Genomic DNA, 23,659 nt, shown 5'->3' on the forward strand with positions numbered 1-23,659 from the left:
CATCAGACACATAAGGTTAGTGTTACAGTACCAGTGTTACTGTACCGGTTATTGTACACATGTGTGCGGGTCCAGGATGACCGGTGAAGGGTTTGGTGGCTGTACTGTCACCCTGCTGTCAGATAAAGCTGTACAGGACACCATCAGTCACATCAAGGTTAGTGTTGCTGTACGAGTGTCTCTTGCCAATTAATACCCTTTTAAGGCCAATTTCTACAATTTATTCAGCCCGCAAAAGAAGTCTGGTGGAGACTACCTTTGTACCAGGTCCTTAAACCTACATGTATAAACTACATGTAAGGTAGAAAGTGTACAATGTACATGTATTATTCCATTTAGTTTGTATCTTACTGATGGATCCCTTTGCAAAAGGAAGTCATGTAATGATGTAATAGTTATGCAATTTTTGGTCACAGTACTTGGTTTGCATAATTTATTATACACAATGTTCTCGTCTCTTTTTACAGGAAAAGTACACAGGACAGCCCACATTCTACATCACCACACCAGCTGCAGGGGCAAGTGTGCTGCAGGTTCCATAGAACAGCCAGCAACAAACCAGTGTGGCTATAATACAAACACTGCAAAGGGACAACCCCCATTTTGTGTACTAAAATCCCCAAATGTTTGGCTTGAGACAGGGGATAGTTGAAGAAAAGACTCAGAAAAAAAATTGGAAAGGGGTATGACCCAAAATTAGAAGTCTGCAAATTTTTTTAGTAATTTTGGCAGGTCCGCTAGCTTGAATGGTCAAAGAAGATCTCCAATGCAACATTCGTCAACATTCCCACATACGGTATCTAAATTGTTCGTTCCTTGGCAAACAGTATAACTGAAAACTCCTTCAGAGAATGTATAGACTGTTAAATGACCTTGATATTGGAAATTGTACTCAGGTAACATTCCACTGAATGATAATGATTATAATACCTTTTAAATGTCTTCCTACAAAGAGTGCCTTTCGCCAAATATGTACTACTACTAGTACTAGGCAGCAGAAATAAGATTCTGTACTCAATTTTAGACTTTAAGTTTTATTCTTTGTGTAAAAAGTTGGTAGTTTTATGATTTGGTGTGCTCTATGCACAATTATGATCAGTGCAATTTAATCAACTTTATTAAACAAGTTACTAAAATATGAATTCTCACTCCTTTACACATTCAGTTTTTTTAGTAGTAAGACTAAAACACTGAGTACTGATTCAAAGATCAGAAATTATATTTGCTTATATTTTCACAAGGTTCTGATTTATTGTTGCAAAATGGTGTTACCCAATATGAAACCATATTAATTTGCATATTGGATTTGTTGCATATTGTATGCATAAGTAATTTATCAATGCCAACTCTGTAGAATAAAATCTGAGAACTAAAGAATGTCATTTGGTGGCTGTGTTTTTATCATTGCCATGCAGATTTCTGTGCTTTAAATCCTTAGATTTGTACTAATGCACACAACTTTGTTAGCCTCCGCGAGGGACGATTTGCTGCCGATGGAGTTTTTGCCACGGAGAGAAGGTTTCGCGCTGTCGCTCAGAGAAAAAATAACGCAGACGCCCAACAAGACTGCGAAGGAGGCTACACAAGTGTTATGTTAATGGTTATTCCATGATCCTTTAGCAATGGGGGTCAAGCAGGTCTGCACCTTTTAGCCTAGTGGTTAGTGTGTTAGTGAGTCTTGAGTGAGTGGCATGGGTTTGAGCCTGGAGACTTTGTGTTTTTACTCTCCCCCTAGTTGGTTAAAATGACTGTACTCTCCCCCTAGTGGGTCAAAATGATAATAATCTCTAAACAGATCTTTCAATGGCTGCAAAGACTATCAAATAGACTAGGCAGTATCCACTTGCCATCATACTGCCTAGACAACTTTATAATTATACTGTCTTTGCAACTACCAAAAGATCTACTTGGAGATAAGATAATAACACACACACAATGACGTACATGTACTACTTAAGTTGTAGGAGTGACTTTTTATTCCTATTTGCCAAATGGTCTGTCTCTAGACATACAAGTAATAAGTGTCAGATACAGAAGAATAACATGATCATTAGACATGTCAATTTTGACATTAATTTATTACTGTTCACCAATCATTAATTGGAATGTGCAGTTGAATTTAAGCCTCAGTAGTAGGCTCTCTACAGCATGCATTAGTCTGATTCCTATAGTTTTTGTTGTAAGACTGCACTCTAACACAAAGTACCACAAAAAATTTTCTACAGGGCCTTTTGCCATCGTTGGTAAAGGACTCATATGTCACAGAATATCTTCATCTAACAAAGTTTCGTGTGAAAAGTTTGACAATGATTACATGATAGTTCTTTAGTGTGGAATGTTTAATATGTCCATGAAAAAACACCAGCAAACTTAGAATACAAGTTGGCCCCACTACTTTTAGTACTACTAGTCATAGTTCAGGTTACTGCAAAGGACTGTGGGTAAGGTCAAAGGCCAATGCTACAAGAATCAGCACATTGGCTGTGTGAAACCTGTATAATGTCAACTAGATGTCAAGCATGCAAGTTATGGATTCAACTACATCGGCTATGATGGCTGGCCACGTGCAAATCTCTGATCCGCAGGGATTCACTTGATTTCCAGGATCTCGATCTCAAACATGAGATCAGCGTTGGGGGTGATCGTGAGCTGGTTAAGGAACGTGCACAAAAATACAGGCAACAATAACACATCATGTTATATACTTAATATATTCAATACTTACATGTAGAAGTCATTGACAGGTAAATATGGATCTGAGCATAAGGCCACAGCAAGTAAATTTTATGGATGACATCCTCCGCAGACTCCAAATCTAATGCGAGCGGGCGAAAAAAAACAAGGCGGGCCAAACAAAACTTCAAGCTTCATTGACAGTTAAAACCCAGCCAAAAATATTTTATTCTTTGCAAAAAAATATATTTCACAATGATAGACAAGGAAAACACTTAAGTCTACACGTGTATAAAGAAAATGTAATACATTCTACTACATTTTTTTGTCATGCTCATAGGCTATTATTGTATATTTGATTTTTTAAATATTTTCAGTACATTTGTACATGAGATACATTGAAATACATGAAATCATAAATTTGTACATGATGTACATGAAAAGGATATCCCCATGCAGGAAAGCCTGAAGCCCCGTAGCCTTTCTTGGAGTCGATGGTGAGCCTTGCTATTTCTCCTTGACTCATGGACAGACAGCCTTCATCCCAACCTTAAAATAAAAAAAAAGATGAGATTAGACTCCTGAGCTTAATAATACAAGTAATAAATCATAACAGCTTTACTGCTAAATAACTGAAGACCTGATTTGCATAATTGATGGAAAATTGCTATAATTTCATAGTTGTAACTGCTGGGCATTTCATACTTGCTGCAATTGAAAGTGAAGTGAAGGTAAACATCAATAATCATAATTTATCCAAATCATGACCTCATTTGCATAATTTATGAGGAACTGCTAAAATAGCGTTTTTGGTTTACTTATGTACAGAATGCTGCCATTGTAAGAAACAGGAGGAGACAGTAAAAAGTTCCACTGTAAGAAACAGGAGGAGACAGTAAAAACCCCACTGGTCCCGGGCTGGGGTTCGAACCCACAACCTCCCGGGCCCCAGTCAGACACTCTTAGCCTCTACCAGGCTTGAGGGCACGGCTGGAATTATAGTAGAAATTGGCCCGAAATAGAGAGATAACACGCCAAGGGAGTTTAGCCATCCAGTTTACAGTTTGCCGGCCCACAAGGCTCCCTCGGCGTGTTATCTCTCTATTTCGGGCCGATTTCTACTATAATTCCAGCCGTGCCCTCAAGCCTGGTAGAGGCTAAGACACTCTCCGCTAAAAGGTCTAGACCCATTTTCTGGATCTGTTGGTAGCGCCTATAAACCCCCCACTGTTACACCATTGGGTGGAGAATATGATCAACTGATATAATCCATGCAAATGAGGGTTTTGCGAATTGCGAAATCAATGAGTAACGTGTATAATTTGTCAACTGGAAGGGTTAACATCATTTGGCGAAGGTTTGAGATCGTGGAACTCTTGTTGAATACGATAGTGAGAATAGCGTTACAAGCATGATGCACTGTTGTAATATGATTACCGGGGTAACACCTTACCTTGGATGACTTTTCCCATGCCTACTTGAAAAGTGAAAGGCTTCTGACCAGGATCCTTTGTACTGTGGAAGAAAGAATATTTTTAATAAGACTGGGTCTGTTTGGGGTTTATGGAAAAAGGAGTCCAGTCCGATTGGCGGAAAAAGCAGTCCAGTCCGATTTTGGTTTCCTTTTTTGGACTCCTTTTTCCATACACCCGTCTGTTTGATGTTTACAAGCTGCATACTATGGTAGCCTCCGTAGCAGGCTTATAGAACTGGGGTTTTGGTGGTCCTCGGCTGTTTCTGATTAGCCCAGTTCTAAAACGGTTGTTAATTCAACCAGGCAGGCAGTCTACATGCAATCAGAAAATAGCACATATAAGATCCCAAAGACCCTGAAGACCCCAAAACCCTCAGTTTTTGGCATGCTATGGAGGCTAGTACTATGGGTTGGGTGGTCTAAACTATTTAAAGGGCTGCGTACCGGTTCTGCGTACCGATACAGTACCTCAAAAATCAATTAGGTACAGGTCCAAAGGACTCGTAATTGACTTTTGGACCAATATACCGAAGCCTGGCCAAATCACCCCCCTCCCCACATTGAATAAATACAGTTATATCAGACCCTTTGATTATAATCTTTACTAGTATCAAAGATGAAACCATGGTTACCATCTGGGGGCCTGCAGTCATGTTGGCAAAACTTATACATACTGTGCTTGGACCAAACCCACGTTTTATGTATAATTGTGCACGGCAAAATGTCTTCTTCATTGTATTTAAGGATGGCATTGGCATCTGTCAATAGTTTTGACATTATTGTTGTGTAGGAAAAGATATTGCCTGCAACACGAAAAATTCTGATGCAACGTTGACCAAACATCCAAATGGAAATCGTGAAAACTCCTGGTTTTCTATAAAAATTTAGCTGAAAATGCCTGCAATTGTGTAATTCATTCACTATATTATAATATGTCAATTCCACTTTGACATCTTGTGAGGAATACTGTGAATTTTCAAGGGTCTCAACTGTTAAATGTCAGAAAAACGTGTTTCTAGAAAACGTTCCAACATCTGCTTGAAGATAATAGAGGGCCTGCATGGGGTGCATGGGGAAGGTGGGGTAGTGATTACTACCAAATTTTCGCCTAAGATTACGAATTACATTAAAGTCTCAGAGCTAATTATGCCTTTACGCTTTGTGGCTAATGTACTGATTACGAATTACGTCGGTTTTTTGGCAGGCTGCCTATTACGAAGATTAAAAAGGCCTGATTACGCCTTACGAAAAAGGGCATACAGACCCCCATAGCACAAAGCAAGCCTCACCTCGTGCTGTATACAAAGGAAACTATGGCAAAATTAGGATTAAATCCTACCTCCAGAATTTCTTGGGCGGGTTGACCAGGTTCCCTGTACAGTGTACGGTGATCGTGTTGCCCCTCTGGACCTGAGGACCGTTACCTGGCCGGACAACCTCCTTCAAGACACCGGGAGTCACCTGAGACATTTTGCACGGACAGTATGCGGAAGTATCGAGACAGACAGAAAATAGCGAGCTGTTTGCATACGCGCGATTCGGTTAACCAAGAGTAAACGTAGCGACATATTTGGCGGGTATTCATTCCTTAGAGTATTGTACTATAAAAAAAGAATTCTCGTGGATAAAACTTTCGTTTTTCGTTTGAACATTTCTGTGCAAACTAATGACATAGACAATAGACAGACGAGATAGGGAGACACAAAAAGACGCGTGCGAGTAATTTTTCTGCAGTACCGAAGTGGAACGCTAGTAGGCTACGATCTAACGTTAGTTCTTTTTTACCACGCCACATGAAGTTGCCTTCACTATTGTCATATCCAGAAACGTGCCTATCTAGTTCTATAACTGAGCGGGCACAGATGTAAGTACAGCCTGACTATCCACATCTGTGCCTAGAAGAGCTGCCAATCATAGTTATTGACAGCAAAACCAGAATGCAACGTTGTTGTTTAGTTTTCTGACAAATAAATCTCTGTGATCGAGGTGAATAAAACCATAGTTTTATACAGAAGCTAGCTTGGGCTAAATCGTGGAAAGGAAACATGTTATGAAAGCTGCAAACCCCCCACACCCCCACACCCCCGACGAAACGGTACACGGGAATTGTCTAGTAATTGACAGTAGCATTATACAAGTACTGTCGTTTACTCACTTGAAATGTACCAGTTTGTTTCACCGTCAGACCCCCGTTGCCATGGCAATGGCCACTATGGCCGCCGCCTATTTACTTCACTATGGGCTTTGTACGTGGAATACCCTTACGGCTGGTGCAAATAATACAGCTGAGTCTGATCTACCAAAAACTGTAGATCATTCTATTCATTATTTTAAAAAATACACAGTTGTAGGTTAGGCTAAAGCAAGTAAATCTTATGGATGACATCCTCCGCAGACTCCAAATCTAATGCGAGCGGGTAAAAAAAAACAAGGCGGGCCAAACAAAACAAGGTTCCTACATTTTAGAATATTGACAATCATTGTACAAATGGTTTTGATTCAGTGAGAACATCACATATACGCAGTCAACATCATATATCACTGCATTAAAGTAAGAAACAAAACATTTAATCAGAGCCTTTTCTTGTCTCCTCTCTTCATAGTTATCTGCCATTCACGTTCCGGCATGGCAACAGACATCTTTGCCCATTTTCGACATGTTGACCACAGTCAGAAGGCAACAAAAGTTCTTTTTTTTTTCAAAATTAGGTGAAAATTAATGCGCGCTTTGATGTCATCCATGAAAATTACTTGCTGTGGCCTTATCGCCAATGCATTACCAACCTTATCTTAAATTAAGGCATTTACCGTCATCGGTAAATCCCGCTTTTCTTTCAGTACAACAACTCGGGGTCAATAGCCTGCGGCAGTGTTGGGCGCCTTTGTTAGTTGTACCTAAACCAGTTTTGACAAAGTTCGCTTTTTTCAAGATGGCGATTGCGTTACTACTTGTTGTTTTCATTCTGTCCGGCTTTTTCCCTGTCCAAGCACAGGACACTCGAACTGACCAGGCTGGGTCCGTTCTCCGGGAGTATGTAGACAAGGGCTACTGTACCTACACATTTGTGTTCCCACCTGGACCCCGTAGGGAGGGCTGCACACCGCCGGGCCTCGAGAGACAACTCGCCGAGACCAGAGAGGAAACGGCCCGCTTAAAAAATCAAGTGGATCGCCTGACATCGCTGGTGGAATCTTTGCTGTCCAGAGTGGACAGTTTGCCGGTCACTGAAGTAACTTTTAACTTGTCTGTCTATGCTTGTTTTTATGCCTGATGCAAGAGTGAGTCAGCAAAATTAACTTCCCTTTACTATATTCCATATAGGCCTTTATCTGTTTATACAATGTGTTTTTAATAGAAAATAGATTTGAACTAGAGAAGATGCATAATGTTTACCTTCGGACATGCTCTGCCCTGTTAATTTTTTCTCAAACACATTCACGTACATGTACTACGAGTATATGGTGACAGGAGTAGAGCAGACCATGAAATTGCAACATTATGTAACCCAACACCAGTCACCGTGGTGACAGACGTCAACAAATCATGTCATTGGCCAGGTCAGAGGTTAGTGTTTAGAACAGAAGAGGAGGAAGAAACTGAGTAAAAGCTCACCTGTGTTAGAATCCCATTTTTTATTCACTTTTGACGTCACCAAAGGTACGGATTCCGGAAAGTCAGCAAAAAGCAGTCCGGAAACTCAGATTGAGTTTATGAATTTTCCATTACGTGTACTACGATCTATTTTCAATAATCTTTGACACTGTCAGGTTCATTGTGGTTGTATCTTATGGGTCTTTGTTTTGTTATTGTTGTCAACACTAATAAGAAAGACACTGGACAGTGCAGATTTTACTCGTTATCATGAACAGATCTACATGTACAGGTTCATGATCAGAACCTTCAATATATAATGTCATGTACAAATACAAATGTCATGAACTAAGTACAATGTATGTAAGTATATTTCGAAATGGTTAATAAAATAGAGAAGAAGCCGTTAGAATTTAGATCGACACTACTTTATATAGTTCTTCACATTTTATACCTTAGACCAGATGTAAGCCTTTTGTTATTGTTGTAGTACATTACACATCCCTGCATTTATCCCCCCGGGGAATGAACAGGCAATAAAGATTCTTTAATAACTCAAAATTGCACATATTTTGTACGATCGAAAGTCGATGCTCAATTAACAACACTTTAATAGTCAATATTGTAATCAGGAAATTTCCTTCTTTAGTGACATGAACACTTTAAACGGTGGATTTTCTCTTTCTCTGTTTTTTTCCTCCTACAGGCCATACCTGTTACACAGAACAATGCTGAGGAAGATGTCGAGAGTGCGTTCACGTGCGATGGTAAAGATTCCGGCCCCCACCCCGACCCGGAGAACTGTGGCAAGTTTTACATGTGTGCACCGGGACACCCTGCGCCGCACCACTTCGACTGCGCGCCCGGAGGTCTGGTATTCGACGTCAGGCTCCAAGTCTGCAATTGGCCGTGGGCGGTTCCGCCGCCCTGTGGGGTACGTGCTTCTATGACTCCTTCAATATCCCTTTGTCACACTCTATCTATCTTCATCATCAGGTCGGGAGTAGTTCCTGGTCCCAGACTCTCTCCCTACAGTCCTTTCTGTCCGTCATGGCACTCGCCTGGTACTGTAATTCCTGTTTTTTTTTCACGTTTCTGTTATGTTCACTGTCTTCACTGTCACTTCTGTTCCGTGAACTTATCATTACAGTTAACAAGTAATTCCTGGACTTTCTTTTTCCTGTACCTGTCGCCACAGTGAATATATATAGTTCCGTGAATATGTCCATTTTTCTCAAACCGTGAACTTTTGGTACCGTGAACATAAAGTGAATTACAGTACTCTTTTGGTAGTCCCACATCAGCAACCAGCTGGTCTATATACGTCATGCGAAGGCGCCCAGGTTTACCATGTCCTTGTTTAGGCTCCCACAGGACCAGTTCACTAGCTAGTTATGTTTACAGAAGATAAACATATTGTTTTTGCACAGTTTCTTCCTCTTCTTCTTCTCCAAACAGTGACCTCTGACCTGACCAATGACATGATTTGTTGACGTCTGTTACCATGGTGACTGGTGTTGGGTTACATAATGTTGCAATTTCATGGTCTGCTCTGCTCCTGTCACCATATACTAGTAGTACATGTATGTGAGTGTGTTTGAGTAAGAATTAACGGAGCAGACCATATCCGAAGGTAAACATTATGCATTTGCTATATGCACATGTTACTTCTCTTGTTCGTTCTTGTTCCTGTAGACATGTCCTGCAAATCTTGTCCTCCGCTGTCTGATGAGCTCTATCGATCTTAGGCACCGTGAAATTACTGATTATTACTTGATAAGTCAAAACAAGGACAGGGACTCACCAAAAACATGACTATGTGTTGTCATGAATTATTGGAATAAGAAAATAATAAAATAAAAATTCAACCTATCCTCCGGTCCTATTAAGGTAAGTGAGGACTCTTTCTGCTGAAGTGACAGTCGTACCTGGCAGAGATGGCACGCCGGTCGACGTCTATCAAAGACTGGTGTACAGTGGTTTATATATTGTTTGGTGTGCCCATAAGCGTAAGGGTCTACAAATCAAATCTAGCCCATTTATGGCCAGCACTCGATAATTATATTATATCTCGGCACGAAACAACCCTGATGCTAATAAAAGGCTGTTCTATTCTGGTCTAGTTCACATTTTATGTTATGTTTTAACAACTTCCACGACCTCATTCCTTCACCAAAAGATGTATACGTATACGCCAAACGCCAAACACTTTCTGAAGTATCCGTGAGTGTGTGCGCGTGTCTGTGTGTGTGTGCGTGTGTGCGCGCGCGCGCGTGTGTGTGTGTTTGTGTCTGTGTGTGTGTGTTTGTGTGTGTGTGTCTGTGTGTGTGTGTGTGTGTGTGTGTGTGTGTGTGTCTATGTCTCTGTGTGTGTGTGTGTTTTAGAATCACTGCTGGTGTCGCTTAAAACTAATTACATGCTATTATATGTCCCTATCCAGACCCAGGGTGCCGGGTGAGTTGAAACAGTGCAAATGTCCGTTTGTTCTGGCACTGCAGGAACTATCCACGCTCAATTGTAAGCGCCATTTCCGTCCGCCATCATGCAGTGCGCCTGCCATCGGTGTCTAATTTGTCTCTAGTAAGAATACACAACAGTAAATTTACTTAGATTTAATCCGTTTTAGCGCATTTTATAAGCTAATTCTATGTTAAAATTTCAAAGACCACATTTGTACCTGAAGTATATTTCTCTGATAAAATAAGAGTCTGATCAAAGGTCAGTGGATAAAGTCATAAATGCTTTTGCTGCCTGTTTTGATAATTGCATTTAAAAGTCAGTTAATTAAAACAATTCTCTGGTAGGCAACCCCCATTTGTGCGAAGAATTTATTTCCCATTCCTTTCAGCGCACATATGTGTAAGGACCTGTTCAGACAAAAACGCCCGAACCGCGATTCGGGTGAATCGCATTCCTCACATCTGGTCCGCGTGCCACACTGTTCATTCTAAACCGTGCGCGAGCACGATTCACCTAGACTACGTTCATTGTTGTTTCATGAAAACACGAAAGGTAACATGTTATCAATGTCAGAGGTCAACAACCTGCTTGCTGGTGCCCCCTTCCTAGCGTATCTCGGCCGAATGCCGACGTGGTCTCGCCCTTGGCTGTGAAGCTCGTCCTAGAATGCGCACATTATTTGGTCAATGCTTTTTTCAAGTTGCTGTTATTGTGTAAATATTGTTATTGCATGTAAATAAAGAAATATCACTCCGTTATTCATGACCGGGTCAATATGTTGAATGTGTTGAAGCCGGTTCGAAACTACCTCCCGAGGTGGTTTAGGATCGAGGCGCATTCAATGCGATTTAGCGCGTTAAGATGTGGCCACTTGAATCCTTCGTCAGTGGAATCTCAGTCACTGACGAAAGGTATAAGTGCAACACCGCCGAATGCAACACCTGAAACTTCTGACCGTTTCCAACATCATATCCAGTTGCTTGAGTAACTGCTTTTTGGAGTATCGTATTACCTGTATGCCGAGCCTGCTATCACCCTCCACCGATGTCCCCACCCAACTAGCCCATTATAGACTGGGGGAGGGGGGCGGTGCTAAAAGTACCGGTCTTCTATTTCATGTAAAATAACGTCTGAACGTCTTGCTGTAAAACCACCAAATTTAATTTCTTAGGTATCTATCTAAAGTGTATCACAATTCCATACTACTATTTACTAGTAAGAGAGTTAACTTATGGGGGGGGGAAGCAACTTGTAAAGGTACGTATGCACCTGTTTTGCCCTCCCTTTCACTTTGTTAAAAATCATAATAAACAAATAATCATTTTTTATGTTGTAATGGCTACGGGTTTTAACCTTTAACGCAGCTTCCTAGTGAGGAGCATTTATAAATATCAAATCAAGTGAATTTATTGCTTTACAACTGTAACTGGTACAATGTATTGCAAACAAAAGAAACAACAACAAGGGTAGATACATGAGCTATTTTAAAATACGATTCTAACAGAGCTAATCAACAATGATTACTAGCTATACTAAATTCCAATTCTACCAAAGCTAGTATAATCTATTGTATATTTTTTATAATTCAGGACATATGCCAGTTATTTTAATATACACACAATATGGTTTTAAACTTTTGTAGTGATTCAGATATATAAAGTTTTTTTCTCTAATCGTTTCGGCTAAATGCACCATTTCAACGTCTTAACAAATTGCGGTTCTGTTGTCTAATTCAACGACTCTTTGAAGCACAAGGCTAGCAGATATCGATCATATACTCTTAATACTCATAATATGTGCGTGCTATCACGTTTTGAACATACATTAATGTCTAGTATACTGTAAGTTTTATATAGCGACGACTGTGTTAGTCAGTAGATACGGATCTAAGACCTTCATTGTAGATGTATGATATTTACGAAGGAAATACGGGTCATGGTGATAACGTTCTACATACAAACGTCACAGTAATACGAGTCTGATATCTTACTTAATCTTCAGCATGCTGATATATACAGCTACAGGCTCAGCATTTTCTCGCTTCTAAAGTCAGTTGTAGAACAGATGGACTTTATAATACATGGTCTATCGAGTTGCATTAGGAATATATTTTTCTTTGGTATGTAAATATTTAAAACTGTGGAACTTATATACAGTTAAAGATAATACTTTGTCGTTGTTTATATGTCCATGCATGGCCCCTCCTCCCTTAACCCAAAACCCACAAATTCTATGTATTCCCTGAGAGCGGCAAACGGTAAAAAAACACCTAAACCAATACAACTGGTTCTCCAGTCAGAAATAAGCGTCTATTATGATAATAGCTACCGTGTCTGATCATGACCTCTCATACTTTGTATCACATGCATCTGTGACATAAAGTTATTTCTGTCACAAAAAATCAAAATCACATTCTACAAAGTATACAACTACTTTTAAAAGTTGTGTTTACTGTTTAGTCACCAAAGTTTAAGCTACCTACGAGCTTTTTGTGAAGCATATTTTGACGGTGCCTCCACCAAGTATACACTGCTACTAAACCAGTGCCTAACACTATGAGTGCAACACCGCCGAATTTTAAAGCACTAGGAAACTCTGAGTGGATTATGTAGTCCAACAGCACTGAAAGAGGGATGGCGAAAGTCTTTATGGTAGCAGTAATGCCTGCTTTTTCCGTCTTCAGCGCTAGTTTTGTGGTAAACGATGCGGCAGTAACGCATAGACAGAGTCCGATAACGTAACCCACCGTTTGTCCAGGCATCGCCCAACGCGGGGTCTCTATCACGTAGGTCAGCACAAGCAGTACTACTGCCCCACAAATGTTGGCGTACAGAGTCTGAGTTAGAATGGAGAACCCTTGCATGCCAATGAGTGACCGCACGATGACGTGATCCGGACCCTTGGTGAACGACGTTGCGAGTGGCAGAAGAATGGCCGCCGTCAGATGCTGTGTGGACGAAGTATTCTCCAGAACCATTCCAACTGCGACAACTATCACCCCAACCGTACTGAGAACGATTCCTAAACAGTTCACGACACCCACAGTTTCGGAAAGACACAAAAATCCTATGCAGGCAGCGACGAAAGGCATGGATCCTCGATTGATCCCGAAGGAAATTCCAGGGAGAGCATAAACAAAGGACATGCATCCGAAGATTGTTCCCATGTTGTCCATAATTGTCGTAAGTACAAGAAATAGAGTTTGCTTTCCGCCTTCGGGTGTCAGCTTTGGTTTAAAGAAAGGCAGGAGGACGAGGATAACAATGAGCTGCGTAAGTTTGATGAGGAATACCAGCTGCAGCCCAGGTATTCCTGACTGACTACTCAGGGCCATGAACTGTGCTGCGAAGGCGACACACGCTGTGTTCAACAAAGTATACAGAACACCTGCACCGGATTTCAGGTACACCTTAGTGGAACTGGCGGCCTCTAGATCTGTCGTCTCCTCTTGATCGGTTTCTGTCGCGTCTTTGCCTACTGCCGTTGTTTTAGCCATCTTTGGAAAGTACATCAAACCAGGGAGGTTAAAGGATCGACCAAAGTTACACACTGGTGTTAATATAACTGTGATTATGTTAATATCTTGCGTGACCTTGATTGTCTGAATTCGAATGTCTGAGTAGTCTTCAATTATGAGTTTTGCCGCAGGGGAATGCGCTGTCCTGTAATTTCATTGAGGTTCTCTTTTATATCTCTTTTATTATGAATGACAAATTGCAGTCTTCGAGCCTTGGTAACTTCAACGTCTGGACATTTGTTGTGTTTTTTTAGACTCCTGTTTATATCATGTATCAATCTTTAAGTGTAACTGAACAAAAGTCATCCCCCTTACATGGAGTAGTAAGCCAGTCTGTTAAAAGGCGATTGTAAGTGGTTGAACCGGTAATATATGTAGGACAAGACCTAAGTTCGTGGTGGTTTTCTTTTGTTTTGCTTAATTTCATGCCTGGAGGCAAAAAGAACCCCAGTTAACCGACAAAAACTCGAAAATACCTGATTCCGGTGCAGCACGTTGTAGTAAGTTCTGCCTTCGTGCTTGTAAAAAATAAAAACATTTTCCATACTTTGACCATAAACTTATAACTTTGCGTTATGTACGAAGGTATGCATGTGCAAAGATGAGAGAATTAAAAAAAAAACATCGGAATTTTCTTTATATTTATTCCAAAATTGTTAGTTCAACAATCACAAAAGCGGCACTTTTGAATTAACATTTTTTAGAACACTCAAGCTGTCAACAAAAAGAAAGTCCAGTTTTGGTAGCCACACTTAGCCAGGGCACGTGGAAGGTGTCTATGTTCGCCTGTTTTGGCTTGGTCTGAAGTGATAATGTTGTCTGCACGATCAAAGTTTTGATCACTGCTAGTTTGTGTTCCTGCATTTCCCCTCTGGTCTCTCAGACACTGACGAAAGGTATGAGTGCAACACCGCCGAATGCAACACCTGAAACTTCTGACCGTTTCCAACATCATATCCAGTTGCTTGAGTAACTGCTTTTTGGCGTATCGTATTACCTGGATGCCGAGCCTGCTATCACCCTCCACCGATGTCCCCACCCAATTAGCCCATTATAGACTGGGGGAGGGGGGCGGTGCTAAAAGTACCGGTCTTATATTTCATGTAAAATAACGTCTGAACGTCTTGCTGTAAAACCACCAAATTCAATTTTTTTAGGTATCTATCTAAAGTGTATCACAATTTCATACTACTATTTACTAGTAAGAGAGTTAACTTATGGGGGAGAAGCAACTTGTAAAGGTACGTATGCACCTGTTTTGCCCTCCCTTTCACTTTGTTAAAAATCAAAATAAACAAATAATCATTTTTATGTTGTAATGGCTACGGGTTTTAACCTTTAACGCAGCTTCCTAGTGAGGAGCTATTATAAAAATCAAATCAAGTGAATTTATTGCTTTACAACTGTAACTGGTACAATGTATTGCAAACAAAAGAAACAACAACAAGGGTAGATACATGAGCTATTTTAAAATACGATTCTAACAGAGCTAATCAATAATGATTACTAGCTATACTAAATTCCAATTCTACCAAAGCTAGTATAATCTATTGTATATTTTCTATAATTCAGGACATATGCCAGTTATTTATACACACAATATGGTTTTAAACTTTTGTAGTGATTCAGATATATAAAGTTTTTTCCCTAATCGTATCGGCTAAATGCACCATTTCAACGTCTTAACAATTCGCGGTTCTGTTGTCTGATTCAACGACTCTTTGAAGCACAAGGCTAGCAGATATCGATCATATACTCTTAATACTCATAATATGTGCATGCTATCACGTTTTGAACATACATTAATGTCTAGTATACTGTAAGTTTTATATAGCGACGACTGTGTTAGTCAGTAGATACGGATCGAAGACCTCCATTGTAGATGTATGATATTTACGAAGGAAATACGGGTCATTGTGATAACGTTCTACATACAAACGTCACAGTAATACGAGTCTGATATCTTACTTAATCTATAGCATGCTGATATATACAGCTACAGGTTCAACATTTTATCGCTTCTAAAGTCAGTTTTAGAACAGATGGACTTTATAATACATGGTCTATCGAGTTGCATTAGGAATAAATTTTTTCTTTGGTATGTAAATATTTAAAACTGTGGAACTTATATACAGTTAAAATAATACTTTCTCGTTGTTTATATGTCCTTGCATGGCCCCTCCTCCCTTAACCCAAAAGACACCAATTCTATGTATTCCCTGAATGCGGCAAACGGTAAAAAAGCACCTAAACCAATACAACTGGTTCTCCAGTCAGAAATAAGCGTCTATTATGATAATAGCTACCGTGTCTGATCATGACCTCTCATACTTTGTATCACATGCATCTGTGACATAAAGTTTTTTCTGTCACAAAAAAATCAAAACCACATTCTACAAAGTATACAACTACTTTTAAAAGTTGTGTTTACTGTTTAGTCACCAAAGTTTAAGCTACCTAAGAGCTTTTTGTGAAGCATATTTTGACGGTGCCTCCACCAAGTATACACTGCTACTAAACCAGTGCCTAACACTATGAGTGCAACACCGCCGAATTTTAAAGCACTAGGAAACTCTGAGTGGATTATGTAGTCCAACAGCACTGAAAGAGGGATGGTGAAAGTCTTTATGGTAGCAGTAATGCCTGCTTTTTCCGTCTTCAGCGCTAGTTTTGTAGTAAACGATGCGGCAGTAACGCATAGACAGAGTCCGATAACGTAACCCACCGTTTGTCCAGGCATCGCCCAACGCGGAGTTGATATCACGTAGGTCAGCACAAGCAGTACTACTGCCCCACAAATGTTGGCGTACAGAGTCTGAGTTAGAATGGAGAACCCTTGCATGCCGATGAGTGACCGCACGATGACGTGATCCGGACCCTTGGTGAACGAAGTAGCGAGTGGCAGAAGAATGGCCGCCGTCAGATGCTGTGTGGACGAGGTGTTCTCCAGAACCATTCCAACTGCGACAACTGTCACCCCAACCGCACTGAGAACGATTCCTAAACAGTTCACGACATCCACAGTTTCGGCAAGACAGAAAAATCCGATGCAGGCAGCGATGAAAGGCATGGATCCTCGTATGATCCCGAAGGAAATCCCAGGGAGAACATAAACAAAGGACATGAAATCCGAAGATTGTTCCCAGGTTGTCCATAATTGTCGTAAGTACAAGAAATAGAGTTTGCTGTCCGCCTTCGGGTGTCAACTTTGGTTTAAAGAAAGGCAGAAGAAAGAGGACAACAAGTAGCTGCGTAAGTTTGATAAGGAATATCAGCTGCAGCCCAGGTATTCCTGACTGACTGCTCAGGGTCATAAACTGTGCAGCGAAGGCGACACACGCTGTGCTCAGCAGAGTATACAGAACACCTGCACCGGATTTCAGGTACACCTTAGTGGAACTGCCGGCCTCTAGATCTGTAGTCTCCTCTTGATCCGTTTCTTTTACGTCTTTTCCTACCGCCGTTGTCCTAGCCATCTTTCACCACCTCTATTGAGAAGTACATCAAACCAGGGAGGTTAAAGGATCGACCAAAGTAACACACTGGTGTCAACCGTGATTATACTCATATCTTGAGTGACCTGAGTGTCTGAGTTGGAATGTCTGAGTAGCCTTTAATTATGAGATTCGCCTCAGGGGAATGCGATGTCCTGTAAAATTACCGAGGTTCTCTTTTTAACCTCATTGATCATGTATCAAAGTACAGTTTTGGAGTCTTGGCAGCCTGTTTGATATCTGTTTTGTCTTTTTTTAAAAAGATTTAAAAGTCATGCATAAATCTTCCAGTGTGACTGAGCAAATTTTATCCTCCTTATATGGAGTAAGCTGACCTGTTGAAAGACGGTTGCTAGTGGTTGAACCAGTAATATATGTACGGCAAGACCTAATTTCGTGGTGGTTTTCTTTTGTTTTGCTTAGTTACATGCCTGGAGGCAAAAAAGAACACCAGTTAACCGACAAAAACTCGAAAATACCTGATTCCGGTGCAGCACGTTGTAGTAAGTTCTGCCTTCGTGCTTGTAAAAAAAAACATTTTCCATACTTTGACCATAAACTTATAACCTTGCGTCATGTACGAAGGTATGCATGTACAAAGATGAGAGAATTAAAAAAAAAACATCGGACTTTTCTTTATATTTATTCCAAAATAGTTAGTTCAACAATCACAAAAGCGGCACTTTTGAATTAACATTTTTTAGAACACTCAAGATGTCAACAAAAAGATATGTTTTACTTTGAGGAAGCACATTATTGTCACCGGTATACTGCCAAAAATCCAAACCTTAAAATATTATAATTGCAACTAAACACCGTAACACTCCAGGCAGATTAGTAAGCAACTGCTGTTTTTATCAGCGGAGTTCCTTATAAGCATAAACATATACAGTTTGCAAAATCTCTGTTGAATTCACCAACGTTTAGACCCTGGCTTCCCCCCACTCGCAATGAAGTACATAATAGGGACTTAAAAGGGGGGTTCCAGCTTAGCCTACCATCTATAAAATCTGAACAGGTACAGGAACAGTGCTATTCCATACCTGTCAAAACTCTTTTAAAAACAGTGCTTAGTCTACCGTGTAATCATCCTATTAATGCTACAACGACGCCTTATCCAACCTAGGTCTCCCCTCCCTTGAAAAGAGGAGGGAGGACCTAAGTTTGAAATTTGCCAGATCCCTTTTCCTTTCCCCCTTTAGATCCTGGTTACCCCCATCCCGTGAGACTACCCACATCAGAACATGCAAACAGACTAACCAGCTCACTGCCCCCCTCCCCAGAACAAATCGATATAAAAATAGCCCGATCCCTTATCTTACGAACCTATTAAACAAATATGGCACATAGTAAATCTCCCATGACCAATCCTATCAAGATTAGTTTTCATGTAACATACTATAAAATTATTTTTTTACACTGATGATATTGATTACTTATTGGTTGATATTGTGAATATTGTTAAGTTCATTTTACGCACTTTTTTAGTTGCCTATATGTTAACTGTGAAATACTCACTTGTTGTCTATTTGTTACTCGTAACTGTGCAATATTTGTCTCTCTTTTTTTAAACACTAGCATGAAATTCAGAGCTACTTTTTTAGTTGCTCTGCCACGTGCTAGCGATTGTACTTATCGATCAATCAATCAACAAACAATTATTATTATTATTACTACCAATTGTATATACTCCTGTTATTTAGTTTGGTTATGTTTGTAAATATTAATGATATTTTGTGTCTTTGCTGTTTTAGTTTTATGTCAATTTGCAAATAAACCATTTACACATATACATAAACACCTAATGTTCCGTCAATATACACTGTTTTATTGTGTGTTATCGCATTGGATGCCTTACATACTCTTTTGTCTGAGAATTAATATCCTAAAATTATTGGCATATTTGGGGATTAGCAAAAGCAAAACATAACGTTGCACTATTAGTTGCACTATCTATGTCTATCATGCGATGCATTGATCCTGGTGGTTAGCTTGTTGGACTGTTACTGTGATTTCTTCTGTTCCTGCTTTTGTAAATAACTCTGGTGTGCAGCTTTCCTCAGCTCGCGTTCCATAGACTCCCCAGTTTCAGACACCAACTTGCTGAAGATGCTATCCGGGTACTCCGTCAACAGAAGGTGTGGCTCGTCAAATTCTGCTACACGACCTTCATCCATCACCTAATTGATTGATAGGAAAGAGATAAAGAAGGAAGCCAAAGCGAGTTTCAGTCTCGTAAATGGTTGTTGCCATTTGAAACGGTCGACAAAATATCGTTGAACGGCAAACTTTATAAGTGCCCCCGGCGGACTGTTTTTGGCTCTATCGAACGAAACCAGAACAGGACCCGGCGGGGGCCCTGACGGCTGCCGGCCTTTGTTGATCCCGTGCGGGCGCCAACTTGATTTTATCTCGAACTTAAAATCACCCCAGGCCCCGGCAAGAAAACGCCAGGAGGAAGCCGTAACTTATTCGTGGCCAAGAAAGGCGTCTAGACCGGGAACATACCTCGCGGACCCCGTTGGGAATGTGGCCCCAGCATAAACACCGTGATGTTTCGTAATTTAAAAGATTAGGATTTTTTAATCATTTCGAATCCGATTATATGCTTTTACTATTTTCACGATGCTGTCGTACATTTCCAATTAAAATGTATTTATTAATTTATTTCTGTTTTATTTATACAGGGTGGAGACCTCAGTGCTATTTAAAACACTGCTTTTCAGGAATGCCCTGTACGTGACAACAAGTTACACATGAAAAAAATGAAACCAACACATTAAACAATACATAAAGTTACAAAACAACCAAGCGTCAAAACAAAATCGTTATCCGTAAATCAATGTCGTTAAGCCAGGCCAAGGTCAGGAGGTCAGAGGTCAGCAGTGTTGTTTCAGAACCTTCATAAACGACAGGTAAGACGTGGCAAAATGTTTATTTTGATACATTTTAAATTATGTGCCCAATAAAAAAAATTACGATACATGACCTTAAACGTTTGGATATGGCATCGACCGTTTTAAATGGAGACGAGCTAGTCGGCAGTTAGTGTAGCCTTAAGGTTGCCAAAACTTCATAGAATAAAATAAAAAAAGTTGACCATATACACATAATATGTAGTTTGCTTGTTTATAAGAAAAACGCATTACCAAAAATCTGTCAGAGTCAAAAATGGCTGTATAAGGACAAAGCTTACATATATTTTGAAAATTGGGAAATCATACCAAAATTCTGTCTGAGTCCATGACGGTGTGGAGTCTGTGTGCGATGGTCAGCACGGTGCAGTGTTTGAAGCGTTCTCTGATAGTCGTCTGGATCAGCCGGTCCGTTCTGCAAAACACAACCAAGCCAAAAATTATTTTCACATTGGAAAAAGGCCGTCCATGGCGAGACTAGATTTGTCTCCACCAGACCCCTTTGCAGTTGCAGCCTGGTCAGTTGCATTCCTTTTTGGGCCGATTTTTACTATTGATTAAGCCTGGGGGATTCTGGTAGAGACTAAGTGTAAAAATTGAAATACACAGGTGCAATAATTTGCAGTGGTATGATGGTCGATTACACTTATTTTACTCAATTTTAGGCCACACCAATTTAATTTGTTGGTTCTCGGGTTTGCCTCTTCCTTTCTTTCTGATTTGCGAGAAAAAAAAAATCTGGTTATAAATATGCACATATTTTGCCCACAACATTTGAGTCCTTTTCTTCTTGGTTGTTACAGTGCAGTGGTTTGGTTTCAAGTTCAAAAATCATTGTTCAAAATCAAATATTAACCCAGCCTATTGTGTTGACTTTATGGCTCTTTTTTTCGCCCTGTCGCTTCATATTTCTTATGAAACAATCCGAGTACCAACAAATTTAACTGGTGTGGCCTTATCAGGTAATAGAACATTTAACGCTTTGAACATTGAAAAAATGCTGTTTTATACATCTTGTTTTATACTCTTTAATTGCTTTAAAGCAATTGTCCTCCAATTAATTCGTTTGTTGTTTCATCAGAAGACCTTATCATTTAAAGACCTTATCATTTAAAAAAACGTATTTCTCTGGCATGTGAAAATATAGCATATTAATTCATACATATAAATATTATTTATTACTTCTTTTTTAATTATTTTAAAATATACATGTGACAAAAAAAAATTTAAAAAAGCAACGAAAACTGCACCGTACCTGAGATCGATGTTGGCTGTCGCCTCGTCAAACAGCAGGATGCGGTTGTAGTACAGAATGGTCCGCGCCAGACACAGGAGCTGCTTCTGCCCCACGCTCAGACTTCCGCCTCTCTCCCCTATCGGCGTGTCCAGGCCTTTCGGAAGCTTCTGGATGTCTTCAGTCATGTAAACCTTCGTACACAAAGGAAGAACGTTAACAGAATAAAGTCATCAGTTACGAATCCCTGCCCAAGAGTTCTTTACAAAACAAAATAATGGTACACAAGGAGGGTATAGTTAACTGTTGTGAAAATTGACTTATAAATATTTACTAACCAATTCTCAGTTTACTTTACTTTACTTTTTACTTTACTTTACTTTATTGGGACTGACAACACATCAGTACACGGGTCATCAAGGCAGTCGAAACTGGTAGTAGATAGATGATCCACAAATACAGACGTTATACAAACTTAGATAACGAAATCTAACTGTAAAGTACAAAACAAGAAACTAGAGTTCCACGATCTCATACCTTCGCCAAATGATGTTAGCTTTTATGAAGAAGAACTTATATACAATGTATTAATCCCCCTGATTATGCAAATAGGATCCGCAATTGCATGAATTACATCTGTTGATCATAATCTCCACCAACAGTCTTATTTTAACAAAGAATGCCATTATAGCAAGCAGCTAGGGGGCCCAAACTCACGTCACTTCTTCCCCAGCACAAGACCTACCTGCCATCAAAATTTCGTCACCCTAGCATGTCTGGATCATGATATATCAAAACCGGAAGTTCAGCTGCAGTACCATGACAAGCCTCCAGGGGGCCCAAAATCTAATCAGTTCGAGCTCTCATCAAGACCTACCCATCTACCAAATATCAAGATAATCCATCTAAGCTTTCTCGAGTTATGCTGTTGACAGACACACACACACACACACGGCCAGGAAAACATAACCTTCTCCAATTCTTGGCGAAGGTAATAATGGTAACATCCTTAATCGGTGGCAGAGGAGAATAGAATTGAAGGTGATCACCTGCAAAGGCCGGCTTACATGAGGCTATCAGAAACAGATAAGGCATGATTTGAAGGCATTGGTTTTAGAAAGGTCCCATCCATTTTACGCCTTTATCTTACCTCGTCCAGGGATGTCCACAATGCATTATCAGAGTGCATGTCCAAGGGATCAAGATTTTTCCTTACGGTCCCCTGGATCATGATGGGATCTTGTTGAATGACGGAGATCTTCTTCCTGAGATCGTGCAGTCCCAGTTTACGGATGTCCACCCCGTCTATCCGGATACTGCCTGTCGGTTCTACCAGCCTCATCAGCATCATCAGCAGGGAACTTTTCCCCGCGCCGGTACGACCAACGATGCCAACCTAGAAATAGAGATATACTTCGTTATAATCAAGTTTTTCTGGATAGGCCATCTATAAGGCTACGGTTCCGTGTACGACATCACAAAATCGTCCGTGATCGCATGCAGGCGCACGGAGCACTCACTCACTTCCGATCCGTAAGAGCCATTGCTGTCAGACAGTAGTGTGCCTAAATACGTGGTGTCTTTTACAAAACATTCGACACCAAAATAATGAAATCGCCAGGGCGAGCAAACAGGGACGCGGAACCATGCTCGCCAACTTCCCCCCCATATCCCAGTTACGGACTATCATATCTAAAACCGTGTTACCAGAATGGGTAAGGGTTAGAATAAGGCATGGTTCTAAATAATAGTACTCTTTTACTAGATATGTAGACTTGCCTTACTCCTGCGGGGTGGCCGTCAACACAGATATGCCCTAACCGTGTATTCAAGAAGTTAACGATAAATATGCACAAGCACGGTTCCAGATAGGCATGGACTATGTCTAAACATGCCTGACCATTGTTCTCTATACCGATGTAGCATAGTTCTGGATAAATATATGTAGCTTCAGAAAGGTGCTATAGCTATAACGTACCTTCTCACCCCCGACTATGTTCAGGTTGACGTTCTTTAGAACGGAGGGCTCCTGCTCGCCGTAGGAAAGGTAGACTCCTTTCAGATCTATGGCGCCGTATGCCGGCCAGTCCGGCGGGGGTTTGTGGTCGGTCTCCCACGGTGCTTCAGGCGTTAGCTCGGCGTATTCTATCACCCTTTCGGCATTGATCATCTGAAAGTACAATAATGTATAATCTTAATAATATCCAGCACTGCATTAAATTCAATTTGTATCCTCCTTTTATGCACTATTTCGTAAAGAGAAAAATAGCGAAACCTAAGCAAAGACAGGAAATGGTCAG

At 40.4% G+C, this 23,659-nt stretch overlaps 6 protein-coding genes across 6 annotated transcripts in view; 2 read left to right on the forward strand and 4 right to left on the reverse strand.

Moving 5' to 3' along the window:
• The window catches only part of LOC109464185 (galactokinase-like), a 9,748-nt gene extending 8,378 nt beyond the window's left edge, over positions 1-1,370 (forward strand). Inside the window, exon 8 of the mRNA XM_019761119.1 lies at positions 468-1,370. Within this exon, the coding sequence (XP_019616678.1) occupies positions 468-542 (75 nt within the window). The 3' untranslated portion in view covers positions 543-1,370. The remainder of the gene's footprint in view (positions 1-467) is intronic.
• Positions 1,371-2,059: 689 nt separating this feature from the next.
• Positions 2,060-5,671, reverse strand: LOC109464188 (peptidyl-prolyl cis-trans isomerase FKBP12-like). Its single transcript, XM_019761123.1, has 4 exons — positions 5,487-5,671; positions 4,127-4,188; positions 3,123-3,222; positions 2,060-2,644 (listed from the first exon to the last, which is right to left on the reverse strand). The coding sequence occupies exons 1-4, from the start codon at positions 5,615-5,617 to the stop codon at positions 2,590-2,592; spliced, it is 348 nt and encodes a 115-aa protein (XP_019616682.1). The 5' UTR covers positions 5,618-5,671; the 3' UTR covers positions 2,060-2,589.
• Positions 5,672-7,077: 1,406 nt separating this feature from the next.
• LOC109464158 lies at positions 7,078-11,084 on the forward strand. The gene is made up of 3 exons (XM_019761095.1): positions 7,078-7,377; positions 8,446-8,673; positions 10,180-11,084. The coding sequence occupies exons 1-3, from the start codon at positions 7,078-7,080 to the stop codon at positions 10,195-10,197; spliced, it is 546 nt and encodes a 181-aa protein (XP_019616654.1). The 3' UTR covers positions 10,198-11,084.
• Positions 11,085-11,481: 397 nt separating this feature from the next.
• On the reverse strand, positions 11,482-13,813 carry LOC109464162 (solute carrier family 35 member G2-like). Its single transcript, XM_019761100.1, has one exon. The coding sequence runs from the start codon at positions 13,708-13,710 to the stop codon at positions 12,655-12,657; it is 1,056 nt and encodes a 351-aa protein (XP_019616659.1). The 5' UTR covers positions 13,711-13,813; the 3' UTR covers positions 11,482-12,654.
• A 1,118-nt stretch (positions 13,814-14,931) lies between these two features.
• LOC109464190 (solute carrier family 35 member G2-like) lies at positions 14,932-17,557 on the reverse strand. The gene is given in 2 exon segments (XM_019761125.1): positions 14,932-16,843; positions 16,845-17,557. Coding segments are annotated over 2 exon segments (1,041 nt in total). The 5' UTR covers positions 17,193-17,557; the 3' UTR covers positions 14,932-16,150.
• A 1,179-nt stretch (positions 17,558-18,736) lies between these two features.
• LOC109464181 (multidrug resistance-associated protein 4-like) overlaps positions 18,737-23,659 on the reverse strand; it is a 40,631-nt gene continuing 35,708 nt past the window's right edge. Inside the window, exons 25-29 of the mRNA XM_019761116.1 lie at positions 23,338-23,529; positions 22,510-22,755; positions 21,381-21,553; positions 20,435-20,540; positions 18,737-19,390 (exon numbers count right to left, since the gene is read on the reverse strand). Coding sequence (XP_019616675.1) covers positions 19,214-19,390; positions 20,435-20,540; positions 21,381-21,553; positions 22,510-22,755; positions 23,338-23,529 — 894 coding nt within the window. The 3' untranslated portion in view covers positions 18,737-19,213. The remainder of the gene's footprint in view (positions 19,391-20,434; positions 20,541-21,380; positions 21,554-22,509; positions 22,756-23,337; positions 23,530-23,659) is intronic.

This window comes from Branchiostoma belcheri, unplaced genomic scaffold (assembly GCF_001625305.1).
Source record: "Branchiostoma belcheri isolate BF01 breed outbred unplaced genomic scaffold, Haploidv18h27 scaffold133, whole genome shotgun sequence".
In the NCBI taxonomy this organism is placed as follows: domain Eukaryota; kingdom Metazoa; phylum Chordata; class Leptocardii; order Amphioxiformes; family Branchiostomatidae; genus Branchiostoma; species Branchiostoma belcheri.